Below are 13964 nucleotides of genomic sequence, written 5' to 3' on the forward strand. Positions count from 1 at the left end.
CTGCTGCAGTCCTACTCAGACTCCCTAAGACCCAGTCTGCAGTCTGCTCGCCACCTCTTTGTTGCTTTAGCGGTACAACAGTACTGTCGTTGAAATTTTATGTTCTGACTTAGATTTTCATATATTTCATAGTTCTAGTGTATATTCATTTCTGATTGTGGCTTTGTGGGCTTTCTGAAAAGGTCATGATGAACTTAAGAACTTAAGCTTAGTTACACAGTGTCTGCTTATTCCTCTTTACAGACACAGCAATGTGTAGAGATCTGACATGTCTACCTTCAGACATCTGAGATCTGATTAGTTAGAAGACTCTCTTCCTTGAAGAGGGTTACAGCTAACAACAGGTATTTCTTGTTTAGAATAACATAGATTCAGGGCAGACAACTGACGCCCTTATGCGAGGGTAAAAGGATGGTTCAGGTAGAGCATTCCAGACTTCCGCCCCGTCGGACCTCTGGACTGTCTCTCCAAGTTGCAATTTTTATTATTCAGTGCTTTATTTTCTGTTCAATAAACTTTGTAATCTTTTTCACTTCAGAACCAGACTCCTCGTCATTGACAGACTTTTTTCCACTTTTTTTTTCTCTGTCTGTAAAGCGCCTTGAGATGGGTGGATTGCTGTGATTTGATGCTATATAAATAAAGTTGAATTGAACTGAATTGAATTGAACACCAGCCATTAACAAGTTCAAGCACTTCAGTGTCAGTTTTGTATGTTAATGTATTTTTGTGCGTTTTCTTCAGCTGTGGCACCTGATCCCAGCCTGTTTAGTTTTGCCCTGCTGCACCAATGCAACCATTGTCTATGATGTTTCTTTTTGTTACTGAATAAACGTTGTAATTCCCCTTCTACCTGCTGTCTGCTGCTTCCAGAGTCCGGCTTGTTCTTCCACAACCGTAACCTTCAGACTCCTATGTTTTTATTTCTATTGTTGAGAGCAAAGACAAATTTCCTGTGGAACAACAAAGTACTTGTAATTTAATCTGAGTCATGTGTGTTAAGGACCTGCAGGACCAGGATTGAGGATCCTCGGTTGAAATTATGACTGTAATATGTCACATGTTCTATTTACTTCATTTAAGACATGATGAGGAGAACAAGAATGTCATTTTTCTTCATAAAACTGTTTTTTTATGTGAACTGCAGTGTTTGACATCTTCACAGCCCCATCACAGAGTTCCAGTCCCTCCTTTCCACAGACTACCAACATGACATATCCTAACTGGAAAATTGCAGGTGTGACAAAATGTATAGTCGAGACTAAACACTTTTCACTAATCACTTTTCTGCAGTCGCTAATGGATTTCCCAGAGAGAGTTCACAGCTACAGTGAACTGAAACATCAATAATCCAACCTTATGAACAGATTCTTACAGCAATATGTGATAATATTATTTTATTTTTGGTAAATAAATACAAAACAGAGACTTATAACAGGAAAATAACATTATTTGAACAGATATCTCTCAATCCATTCAGTTTACAAAAAGAAAGAAAAAAATAAGAAAGAAAATACTGTTGGTAATCTCAGAGCTATAATGAGCACCTTCTGCTATAACAGGCATTGTTGGGACACCTTGGCAGGGGTCCTTTTAAGGCCTGCAGAAATACACAAGCACAAGTGTGTAATTATAGCAGCTATTTTTGACAGTATAACTTAAGAAAACAGATCGCCAAATTAACAGTTGTGCTGCCATACAATGTGCTCAGAATAAATATGCACATCAATCCCAATAAGCATACATACACACACACTCACACACGCTTAATAAAACCATTAGAAGATCCTCTTTATATAACTCATTCTGTAAACTAGTGTGACCTGCAGCGTCCTGTTGAACTGTGCCGAACCAAGCAAGGTTGTGAGCCAAACACGCTGACTCTGTGTCAGATTTCACACCCAACTCTGCCGCGCTACATTCCTGCTTTACCGTAGATCCAGCTACTACTCCGGTTCCTACAAGACAGCTTCAGGTGGCTTCACATTGTTCACACACTGTAGATAGAATGATAATGCTGTATATATTGTGTAAAGAAACCTATGCACTGTACAAAACTATACAAAACCCCAGAGGTCACACCAATCGTGTTACACACTTCGTCTGTGCCTTTACTTTTACACTTTAAGTGTGATGAACAAGACGATTGGATGGAAAAGACACACTAAAACAGTATTAAACTGATGTCATATCAGCTCTTTTAACACATTTTGTTTCAGAGACACCACCTGATATGAATGTAAGCAACGTCTTATTAGTGTTCTGTGTGTTAAAATAAAAAACAAAACAAAACATGAGGCTTCAGTACAAAAATACAAACAATTACAGCATTTTCTGCAGATTAAAAGGATTTCATATGGACCGGAAGTCAAGTTCTCGACTTCCTGAATATTTCACAGCATGAAAATCAAACCAGTCGACATTTAAAACAGACACCTGAACATTAAGTGTACATTCACATCAACCTTTTTGATTCGTTTGCTTGGAAAGTTTGCTTTGTTTGGGGAAATGTGAATGCCATCCATTCATCTTGTGCCGCTTATCCGGGGTCGGGTCGCAGGGGCAGCAGCCTAAGCAGGGAAGCCCAGACTTCCCTCTCCCCAGCCACATTTGCCAACTCTGCGGGGGGATCCCGAGGCGTTCCCAGGCCAGCCGAGAGATATAATCCCTCCAGCGGGTCTTCCCCTGTGTCTCCTCCCAGAGGGACGTGCCTGGAACACCTCACCAGGGAGGTCCAGGAGGCATCCTGACCAGATGCCAGAGCCACTTCAACTGGTTCCTCTCGATGCGGAGGAGCAGCGGCTCTACTCTGAGCCCCTCCCGGATGACCGAGCTCCTCACCCTATCTCCAAGGGAGAGCCCGGCCACCCTGCAGAGGAAACTGATTTCAGCCGCCTGTATACGAGATCTCGTTCTTTAGGTCACGACCCACAGCTCATGACCATAGGTGAGGGTAGGAACGTAGATCGACTGGTAAATCGAGAGCTTCGCCTTCTGGCTCAGCTCCTTCTTCACCACGACAGACCGGCGCAGAGCCCGCATTACTGCAGACGCCGCACCGATCCGTCTGTCGATCTCATGGTCCACTTGTGAACAAGACCCCGAGATATTTAAACTCCTCCACTTGAGGCAGGACCTCACTCCCAACCAGGGAATACGCCAAACGAATTCTGATTCAGACCAAAGAAATGGACCCGGCCCACCTACAAACGCAGGTCTCGTCCCGTTTCAAGCAGACCAAATACAGGAAACGGACTACAACAAAAACCTCACTTCCTGTATTTGGTGCAGCATTGCATTTTGGGCGATGGCGTTAAGGGTCCTCTGCATCGTCTGGTGTTCATACTGCGTTCATTGTTGCAGTGTATTTCTGCAGTATACTTGCATAAGACACAGTAAAATCCGAATACAGCAATAGTTTATTCTCCATGTTTAACTCGTAATGGAGTTTTCTTCTTCATGCAGGTCTTGTCTTACATAGTCATACAAGCGCAACGCCACCTTTGGTGGGAATGGGGATATATTATTGTAAAGGTTTGGTTGGTTTGACCAAAGTGCAGCGTGAACACGATCTCGGTCTGAATGGATACACCCCCTTACAACTGAGCTGAATCCCCAATCAGACAGAATCTAGAGGATTATCCTGATGTGAATGCACCCTTTGTTTCACATATCAGACAACAAGCCCCCAAAAAATCAAACGTGGTATCACAAGCAGAGCTCTACTGTGGATTAAATCTCTCTTTTACACTTCACATGATTATTGAAAAAAGAAAACAAAAAACAACAGTTTACTGGAGACTAAATGGGTTCATCTGTGCTATAATTTACAGACGTGCCTCCCTCTCTGTGCAATAATACCCAATGCTTCCTGCACTCTGATCACATAAAAGTCTTTATTGGCTGATCGCGTCCTTTGCTTGTTTCCATTTAATTGTCCTGAGAATTACAAAATGGTCTTGAGGAAAAATCCACCTGCGACCCTCAGCTCAGCTGAGTTTTCTTCCTTTCTGTTTTATTTCTTTATTGATTGAAAATATCAAGTCATCACCAGTCAACAGTGTTTAGAGTTGCTGTTGAGCCTTTGTGGAAATCCACACAAAGTAACAGGACAGTATTGCTTTAACAGCTCTGGCTTTGACGCAGGGCTTTTACACCCACGCGAAAAGGGAGGCCATGTTGGAGGACAAACGAGGACAGTACAAGGCAGGTCTTTAGCCGATGACGAGATTCAGCCGAGCTTTGTCCGCTGTGACTGGTGAACCTTCACACCTGGGTGGATTTGACTCGTCGCAGAGGTTTTCGTCCTTCGGGGTGGGCGGGGCAAGGTAGGGGGCATTCAGTGGGCAGATCTAAACTGCGCTGGTGAGGCAACGCCTTGTTGGGAGGAGCACATCGGGAGGGGTGGGGGACGGGATTGGCTGATGGTCATGTGATCTCAGAATACGGTAGCCCTGGAGCCTAAGAGTCAAAGAAATACAAAATTAGACAGGTCAATGGTGACGATGATGTTTACATCATATCTAACGGTAGTTATGGAAACACTTAGACAAGCACAAAGTAACCTCTCTTAAAGAAACACATTTCTACCCACCAACCCTTACCTGGAGGCCACTTAACTTTTCAAGTGGACTCTCCACACGGGGCAGTGTGAGTAGAGGCAGTCCAACGGTGGGCTCTGGACGCTGTGGAGGAGGAGGAAGAGGAGCTGGCGCAGCTATGTGTGTTGGCTTGAAATTATTGATCACACATGACACCTGTTGGAAAGCAGAGAAGAGTGAGTAAAAGAAAAGAGAAATTTGCTTCAGGAGCTCCAGAGCAACTGTGATGGACTGGCGACCTGTCCAGGGTGTACCCCGCCCCTTGCTCAAAAACTGCTGGGATAGGCTCCAGCTTCCCCGCGACCCTTAATCGGACGAAGCGGTTCGGAGCTCCAGAACAATCAATAAGACAGAGCTCAGACATTAAAGCATTTACAGGTACATCTCAGAAAATTAGAATATTATGAAAAAGTTTAATATTTTTCATCACTCATTTCAGAATTTAAAACCTATATATTATATAGATTCATTACACATAGAGTGGAACATGTCAACCATTGATTTGGTGAAATTTGATGATTGTGACTTATAGATAATAAAAACCCAAAATGTAGTGTCTCAGAATATTAGAATATTATGAAAAACGTCAATCTTAGAAAGTCATGGTGTCACACCATAACTAAATAATTAACTCAAAATACCTGCAAAGGTATCCTAAACCTTTAAATGTTCTCTCAGTCTGGGTCAGATGGGTACACAGTCATGGGGAAGACTGCTGACCTGACAGATGTCCAGAAGACGATCATTGACCCTCCACAAGGAGGGAAAGCCATAAAATGTCATTTCTAAAGAAGCTGCTTGTTCATAGAGTGCTGGATCCAAGCATGTTAATGGAAAGTTGAGTGGAAGGAAAAGGTGCACCAGCAGAAGGCATGGATGCACCCCCCTACTACTGAGCCGAGTCCCCAATCGGACCGAGTCTAGCAGACTATCCTGATGTGAACGCACCCTTAAGCATCAAAAGTGCATGTGAAACCTAACCACACTGTAGTCCTTCTGTGTCATATGATTGTTAGCCTTTGAGATGTCATGATGTCATCAAAAACATGCTACTGCTGTTAGTAATAAGATTATTTTGGGATATTTTACTGGTTATTGTCACAATGTTTTATTATATTAATCATATTACTTATACATATTAGATTTTTTTTTTATTTTCCATCTGTTAAATGTGAATAATCTTACATCAGTCTGTTGTTTACTTATTTTATCATTTTAAAAAGATTTATTTGATCTTATTTTTCTACAATTTACTTATTAGTTTAATTAATTCTGGTTTAAAAAACATCTTGTTATGTCATATTGTATGTTTTGTAATCTTAGTTTTGGTCTCTTGTTTTGTATCCTGTTTTAGTTTGTAGTTTTCCTTGTTTAGTTCTCTCGTGTCTAGTCTCCTGTTCATTAGCTCACCTGGTTTGATTTTCTGATCCATTTCATCTGTGTCTAGTTATTTCCTCCTTGTATTTGTACCCCTTGGTTTGTGTTCTCAGTTGCTGGTCCATTGTGTTTAGTGTGTGTTCTAAGTTTAGTTTGAGCTCTTCCTTGGTTTAACTAAATAAACCTGATTCCCAGAACCTTCTCGGCATTTCTGCCTCTGTTCTCTGCATTTGGGTCCTCACCTCTGCCAAACAGTGACACCTTGAAGTATTATTGTTCTTCATTTATATTTATATTGCATATTATCTTGAAATAAAGATATTAAGTCACACTGTATATTCACTATTTTCCTTCAAGAGGCAAGAATATCGATATCAGTGTCAATATTGATATCAGTATTGAAGTAATATAAATTATGATATTGTATCAACAAAAGAAAATGTTGGTATTGTCGATCTTTACAGTAAATCAGATCATTAAAATGTCAATTCCTGACACTTTTCACATTAATTATTTTATTCCAATAGAACCTCGAATGACATATATTGATACAATATATATTGAAATACTTGAATTTCCCTTTGGGGATTAATAAAGATTAATAAAGTATTTTTCATTCATTCATTTCATACATTTCAAATGAGACATTTGACATTATGTAATTGTGAAGATTTTGCTCATAATTCTGTTAAACTCAAACTGATACTTGTTTTCTGCCCCCTAATAGATACAAGGAAGTAGAAGATTAAACTACAACAACTTTTATATAATAAATGGTAATAAATGGTAATAAATGGTAAACGCCCCTAAAGAAACCACACGCCCCTCCATGAGCAACAGCATGTGTGATTAGAAAATGTGTGATTTAGAGCAATAAAATGTTAAACACATTTTTTTCACATCAGATATGCTTTGAGGTACAAATAAGAACACCCAAAACTCCATAAAAGTGATTAACATGGACAGATTTTGTGTTAATACAGCTAAAGTCAACTTTCTGGTTTAAATGTGGGTTGAATGTGACGGAGGCAAAAATCAGACGAGGACAGATGGGATGCAACAACATTCCTTACTGGACTTAATTTGAAAATCTACCAAGAACCTCAGATTTGGACGTACAACAGATCCAGACCTCAAACAATGTTTTTGTCTCTGACAAACAGCCTCAGGCTGTTAGATTCTGGTGCAGTTGATCAAAAACGCACCTAAACTGTGGATCCCCGTGTGCATGTCGAAGGGGAAATTTCACATGCACGAATGTCACCAGTCACTTGGCTGGAAGAGGGCAGCAACTTTCACCTCACTGCATATGTTCCATAAGAAATAAATAGAGAATAAGCAACGTCGCCTTCTATGTGTCGAGCCCATAAGCCAGCTATCACAGAGGTCTACTATCAGCTCCAAAAAAGACTGTGATTGGTCATAAATTGTTGACAAAAAAAACTTATATCAAAGTGCATGATTTATTTATTATTATTTTATTTCCTCAGATAAAAACTTTAGGATCGTAGCTACTTTAGTAAAAAGGGTGGTATATAATGTTTTATGTCACAGGGTTGGTTGGAGGTGTACAAAGTGTGTTTGTATCTGTAATGACAGCTACACTATAAACCTCTAAAGCTACTCAAGATGGCACTGCACAATGAATGTTACTGCCCAAAAAAACATGTCTGAGTGGAGCCATCCATTGTTACTATGATACAATAGACTGTTTAACGCAGGACCACCAGATTTGAGCAGGGGGGTTCTGCATATTTATGTGAAATCTCCTTCAGACCCAACAGAGATAGCAAAAAAAATTGTTTATCTTAAATGTGTTACTTACTGTGGTGATTAAATAAGAGTGGCAGCAAAAACTCAGCCACAAGATCATCACATGAGGCCCACAAGTAGACTGCCATAAGGAAGGCTTCCCATGTTAAAACCACTTCTGGCCCACACTTGCCTGTCAATAAGCCAGAAGTAGCCCGGATTGGTCCCAAACATCACTGTTATCTGGGTTCTTTCCTTCACCATCCTTCTCGTTTCTTCCAACTACTGACATCTGGACCATTTGTGGTCCAAACAACACTTGCCAGTGCCGTAACTGAGCCAGAAGTGGCCGGGACTGGGCCCAAACATGCCTGCTATCTGGGTTCGTCTCTTACCAGGAATGCAGCGATGGCCCCTCCTGTGACAAATCCAGCCAGGATGTCGTTCCAGTGGTTTCTGTGCTCGGTTACCCTCACCACCCCCACCAACACAGCCAGAGACAGCAGCACCAGGCATATGGTGGGCTTCATCAGTCGGGTTCCTTTGGTTTGGAACACCAGAGTCACGTACATCTGGAAGCAGAGACATATACTTGACAAACTTGAGAGAAAATGAAATAAAATCATCAGAATGTGTTAAATTAAGATCCTGTGTGGCAGCCATGGGTCCATTCAGCCAGTTGAGACTTGGCTGACCTGTAGTTTTGAACTACTCGATCTCACCACAAGGGGTCACACTCTGCAGTGATTTAACAGAAGCTGCACGGAAGCATCACCATAACACACCATGGCTGCTGACATGCTTCTAAATATCAAGGCGCCATCATTTTACAGAGCACAGAGGGAGAACTCTGAGGGAAATGCAGAATGAATGAATTCTTATCAAAACACAGCAGCCGTTAAAGTTAAGTTACATAGTAGCAGTGGTCCACAACTGGAAGCTGATCAGAATATTTCATCTCTGCAGTGTGTGATAGTTGTTTCACATCGAAGCGATTTGCTTCAGTGAAACAAGCTCCGTTTGACGGATACTGTGATCCATTCAACCTATTTCTATCTACCTGCTTATGGTTTGAATTATTTATGTACAAAAAAAGGAAAATTTAATCGCAGATAAACCAATAAAACAACCAAGCATCATCGCATACGATATGTTGAAGTGATTCCGGGATTGTAGTTTTCTTACCACGGTGTAGACGGCCGAATAAAAGCTGAGCGCTGCATCTTTGGAGGGGAAGGATTTTCGGGCGGACGTCACCAAGAATGGGTTTCCTGTGCAGGCCCGCTGCTCTGTGATGTACTGCAGAGGCGACTGGCAGCCCAGAGCTGTGTAATTTGGCTTGCAGGTGGACAAAAAGTGAGGCGTCTGGTTTCCTGTCACTACTTGACCAGCATTGGCAAAAATAGTGGTGGTGAAGAGACCGAAGGAGTAGACACCTGGAGGACAAAAAACACAAGTAAGTGTCATCTTTAACACTTTTAAATAGTAGAAATATATTGTTAAATTGTTATTAATGTGCATTTTCTGTATTCTGGTCAAAGGCCAGAGGAATACAGCCTTTGCTTTGCTGCTTTATAACTCCAGCCACAATATAGAGATGTTAAAATAGATCCTAGTGCATCATCAGAACGGGACATGAAAAGAAGGGCAATGGAAATTGGTCCACAGGAGACCGACACTGGGGACAAGGGCTCCTTTTGTCTGGTCCACACACACTCTGTGACAGAGGAGTAGCTCCGTATGCCTTAATGAGCCTTGGACCCAGAGTGCAGAGGCTCTAAGTCAAAGCTGAGGAACTTTGACTGACCCAGAAAACGTACGATCCTGCGGAGGAGAGGGTTGAAATAACAGCAGTCGGCGGTCACTATGGTCTTCTCCTGAGCTCCTTCTGTCTTCACAAAGAAACTGGTCACTTCTCCGATCAGGATCTGAGACAGGTGCAAAAGAAAAGAGAAAAACACAAACATTTTTCACAAACAGAGCAGTGACTGCGTTTTTAAGTGCTGATCAGCTTCAATGAATATTCTGGGAGTTAAACGTGGTGCACAGTAAAATTATTCATGAGTGTTCCTCCCTCAGCCATGCAGTGATTAAAATTCCCCTCATCTTTGGCTGATTTTATGCTGCTTTATGAAATCCAGCATTAACACCTCTGAATCACCGTAATCAGTGAGTTTGTTGAGCAGGATGTCTCATAGATTTTTTATCTTTTCTACTCTTTTGAGCATCATCCAGCTCCAAACCATGATGACGGTTTGCTTAATCATGCAAAGTTAAAAAAAAAACCTCAAACATGAGTGTCTGGTTCATAAATAAAAATCAAACATATCTTCTACCATTTTCCTCTATAATACATGACGTTTAATTTTTTGTTCACCCGAAACAGCCCATAAAGCGTCGATATTTCTATTAATAAAGCCTCAACACATTTAAAGAGCAGCTTAAAATGGCCCCTGCCGTTTGAAAAGGCGCTCAAGTCAAACCAGCAGGACCCTGATTTCTTCTGACAGGGAAATAAATTGACTAAACGCCACGCTACATGTTCCTGGACATCATTACAGTCTGCTCAAGGAATTTGTCTCATCAGGGGGACTTCTGCTGACAGAAGCATGGATAGATGTAGGTTACATGCTCATTCAATATGCATGTCTCTGAGCAAGCGGCGTGGGATGGCGCTAATGCACCGAAGCTACTCGCCCTCAGTGTGACAGATGAAGGAGACACTGGCACCGGTGCTTTGAACGAAGGAGGGTTCATTGAGAGTTGTGCTGCACTTGTATCAGCATAAATAATGTCTTTGGTACATCATCTGCAGCATGTGAGTAGTGTGTGTGTTGGGGAGAGAGGTTTGGGGAGCTCCTATGGTGCTGCTAATGGTGAATACTTCTCATGCTTGCAATCAAGAAAGTTGGCCAGAGTGGCGATCATGTGCAGATCTGTCCCTAAGGAAGAATCACAGAATTCTACTTTTTACTCACTTTCCTTGATGTCTTCAATAACAACAAAAAATAGAGTTAATTCTATATACATATAGCAGCTATCAAGACAAAGATCTCAAAATGCTTCATAGTCAGTCGATCATTTGGCAGACGCTTTCATCCAAAGTTTTTTTTTTTACTTCTGCTCACTCATTTTTGAGTATGTCTGGTTGTGTTGTTTCTTTTCTTTTTTTTTTTAATTTTTTTATTTATTTTTTTTATGTTACTTTTGTTTTTTGTATGTTTTATTTTATTTTATTGGAAATATATTGAAATAAACTTTCCAAACAAGCAACTTAAATGTGAGCTAACCAATTAACGAGGAGCTAACCAGCTAACAGAGGTTGTTGGACTACAGCTAAGTCATGCTGTTAACCAACTAAAAACCGCAATTGTGCTATGCTCTGCTTTTTACAACTGGATATCAGGCACCTGTCAATCAAAAGGACACGCCCCTAAAACGGCCAAATTTTGAGATTCGATTGCTTCTAATGAATGAATTATACAAAGCAAAAAAAAAAAAAAAAAAAAAGTACCTCATAGTGATCTAATGAATCCAAAATGTTTTTCTACCAGGCATAAACATGTTTATTTCTGCTGTGAAGTTGGTCTTTTTAACATCTATGGGGATCAACTCCGTTTTGGAACCCCTAGTGGACGAGGAGGGAACTGCAGTTTTTGGCACTTCTGTGTGGACTTCACATTTAGCCGCTGGAGTTTGCCTCTTGGTCACATCATAAAGAACCAAACGTAAGCAGCAAACACAGTTTACATAATAATTAAACAGTACACACATGAAAAATGTGCTCACTTATTCACAAATATGTCATGGACGACACACACACACACACACACACACACACACACACACACACACACACACACACACAGACAGACCGGATTCCTCAGAGTTCTGAGTTTAGTTTTAGAATTGACTGATAAATAAAATGAATTTCCCGTCTTACTTTATTAAACTTTGGAATCTGGTATCTTCCTTTAGCCACTAGGAGCTCAGACTATGTCAGACGTCACATTGTTGGCGGGCCTCAGCATGTTTATCTGGTGTTTTATAGCACAAGTGTAAAACTCGTTTTATTTATAGGATCTTTTCTATTTGTTGTTGTAGTTTTGATCTTTCTGACGCCAGTAAACTGTTGTACCAGGTAGAATTACATACTATAGGATGGACACGATGGCAGTTTTATGAAACAGAAGAAGAACTTGTACTCGCTCCCAAAAAACCTAAAGATGTCTAGATCGTTCAGCATGGACAAGAACCTGGTGAAAAACTGGTTTAAACTCAATACAACGCATGCATTTTAGTTTATAAGCCCCTCATATTTAATTAAAAACACAGGATTATCATAATTTTACATACATGCAATTTTCAATTGGTTTTTTTTTTTTTTTTCTGTTTCTTAAACCCCAATAGGGATTGAGAAACAGTGAATCATACAAACACTCAAAAAGGTTTTGAAGAGGTGAAAACTTGTGTTCTGCAGCCACAGGACCTGAACCCTGCAGTCATTCAGTAAAACTTTGCTTGTGACGGTAAAAGTTGGTCAGAATCGGGTCACGCAACAGGAAAACAACACAAACACAGCAGAAAATCCATGACAGAATGGCTGAAGGAGTAAAAGTCGATGTGTTGCGATGATTCTGTGCAGGTCCGCCGCAGCTTGATTGAAATGCTGCGATTGGTTCATGAATGCCTGCAATCCTCCTCAATTAACTGAAGCAATGACTTAAAGAAGAACGAACCAGAATTTTTGTGCTATAAACATTTTTTACAGGACGTGTTTTGTTTATTCCGTAATGTCGACAGGTATTAGTCATGCTTATTGTAAAGATTTGCTATTTTTCATCAAACTTTTCTGAAGTGAAACTTTTCAAAATGCCTTAAAAAACTGTGGCTAAAGCATCAGCAGCTGATGAAGAATGCAAAATGTTTAGGAATCCAGATCACATCAACTCCATAGTAAGAAATGTTCAAACATTTATTATAAGTGTCTTTGAGATTACAGAGAAGCCAATTAAGAAGCTTAATATTTTATTATTGTTCCAAATGCTAAGGTGTTTTTTTTTTTGTTATTGTTTTGCCTGAAATTATTATTCTTCATAATATGAAATTTCATTTAACTTATCATTACGGCATTCATAAGAATATTTTATTGTAATACTGCTAATATCGTGAGGTTTGGCTCAAGAGCTGCATAAACATCTGCAGACACATCTACAGCTAGCTGAACAAGACTGCCCCAAAGCTGCACGTTTACCTGATTAGGACCTCCAAAGTAGCAGGCGGACATGAGGTAATACTTTGCTAACAAGTGCTTAAAACTACTGTCTTTTATTTCTGTAGTTTTCACAGCGCTTAAGTCACAATAAAGCGCCTGTCTTGAGAAGGCGGGTCAGCGTTGTCATTTTGGAGCCACATTTATGCTGTGTGAATGAACCAAATTCAGAAGTTCAGATAAAAACCACATGGGCTTACTAAGTGAAAAAGTAACCTTCAACCCCTCCGAACAACTCTCAAGAGGCTTCGCGTTAGTTTTCAATTGACACCAGACAGTTTTAAAGTAAAGAAATAAGAGTAGAAGTGAGTCATGCTGCTGAAGCGCTGCTGGTGGACTTAACAAAACTCCGTCATCCCAGCAGAAAATGTCATGTAAGATAAAACCTGGCAGCTACTCTTATCTTCAAACACTTTCAAAATGATTCTCACACAGATTTAACTTTTCATTTGTTTCCTCAGAGAGGATGACCAGCCATAAATCATTATCCTGGAACCCGATGAGCTGGCAGGAGCCAGAGATGAGACCGTTTATTATTATTAATATTTTTTTTATCTCTACGCTGTATCATCAGCTACTAACTGAGATGAAAATGACAACACAGTTTCGGTCGAGGAAAATAGCCTCTGATGCATCTATGTGGTGCTTGACTGGAACATTGGGTGATTGATAATATGATTTAATCTAAAAAAAAAAAAAAAGAACCGATTTGTCCAGGCTTTGCATGTGCAAGACTTTCATGTTTCTGTCTGTGTTCGCAGAATCTGAATCACGAACGGCTCCACGGAGAAAAAAAACACTCCAAACTAAGCTCTCTTTTATCTCCGACTTAGACGTATGGTTGCTGCAGCTGTCAGATGTCCACACAGGTTGTTGCAAAGTGTTCGACTGGCGGAAACAGAAGCACCTTGACTCTCTGACCTGGATTTCAGAGTGGTGTTAAGAGTCAGAGCAGCATGGGT

The 13964-nt window shown here is 40.5% G+C and overlaps 1 protein-coding gene across 1 annotated transcript in view; it reads right to left on the reverse strand.

Moving 5' to 3' along the window:
• Positions 1-4398: 4398 nt before the first annotated feature.
• The window catches only part of plppr2b (phospholipid phosphatase related 2b), a gene marked incomplete at its 5' end in the record, with an annotated part of 61749 nt that continues 52183 nt past the window's right edge, over positions 4399-13964 (reverse strand). The window contains 5 exons of the mRNA XM_079262062.1: positions 4399-4461; positions 4605-4757; positions 8126-8302; positions 8916-9166; positions 9538-9658. Of these exons, the coding sequence (XP_079118188.1) occupies positions 4429-4461; positions 4605-4757; positions 8126-8302; positions 8916-9166; positions 9538-9658 (735 nt within the window). The 3' untranslated portion in view covers positions 4399-4428. The remainder of the gene's footprint in view (positions 4462-4604; positions 4758-8125; positions 8303-8915; positions 9167-9537; positions 9659-13964) is intronic.

The sequence above is a fragment of the Telmatherina bonti genome (genome assembly GCF_933228915.1).
Source record: "Telmatherina bonti genome assembly, chromosome: 3".
In the NCBI taxonomy this organism is placed as follows: Eukaryota; Metazoa; Chordata; class Actinopteri; order Atheriniformes; family Telmatherinidae; genus Telmatherina; species Telmatherina bonti.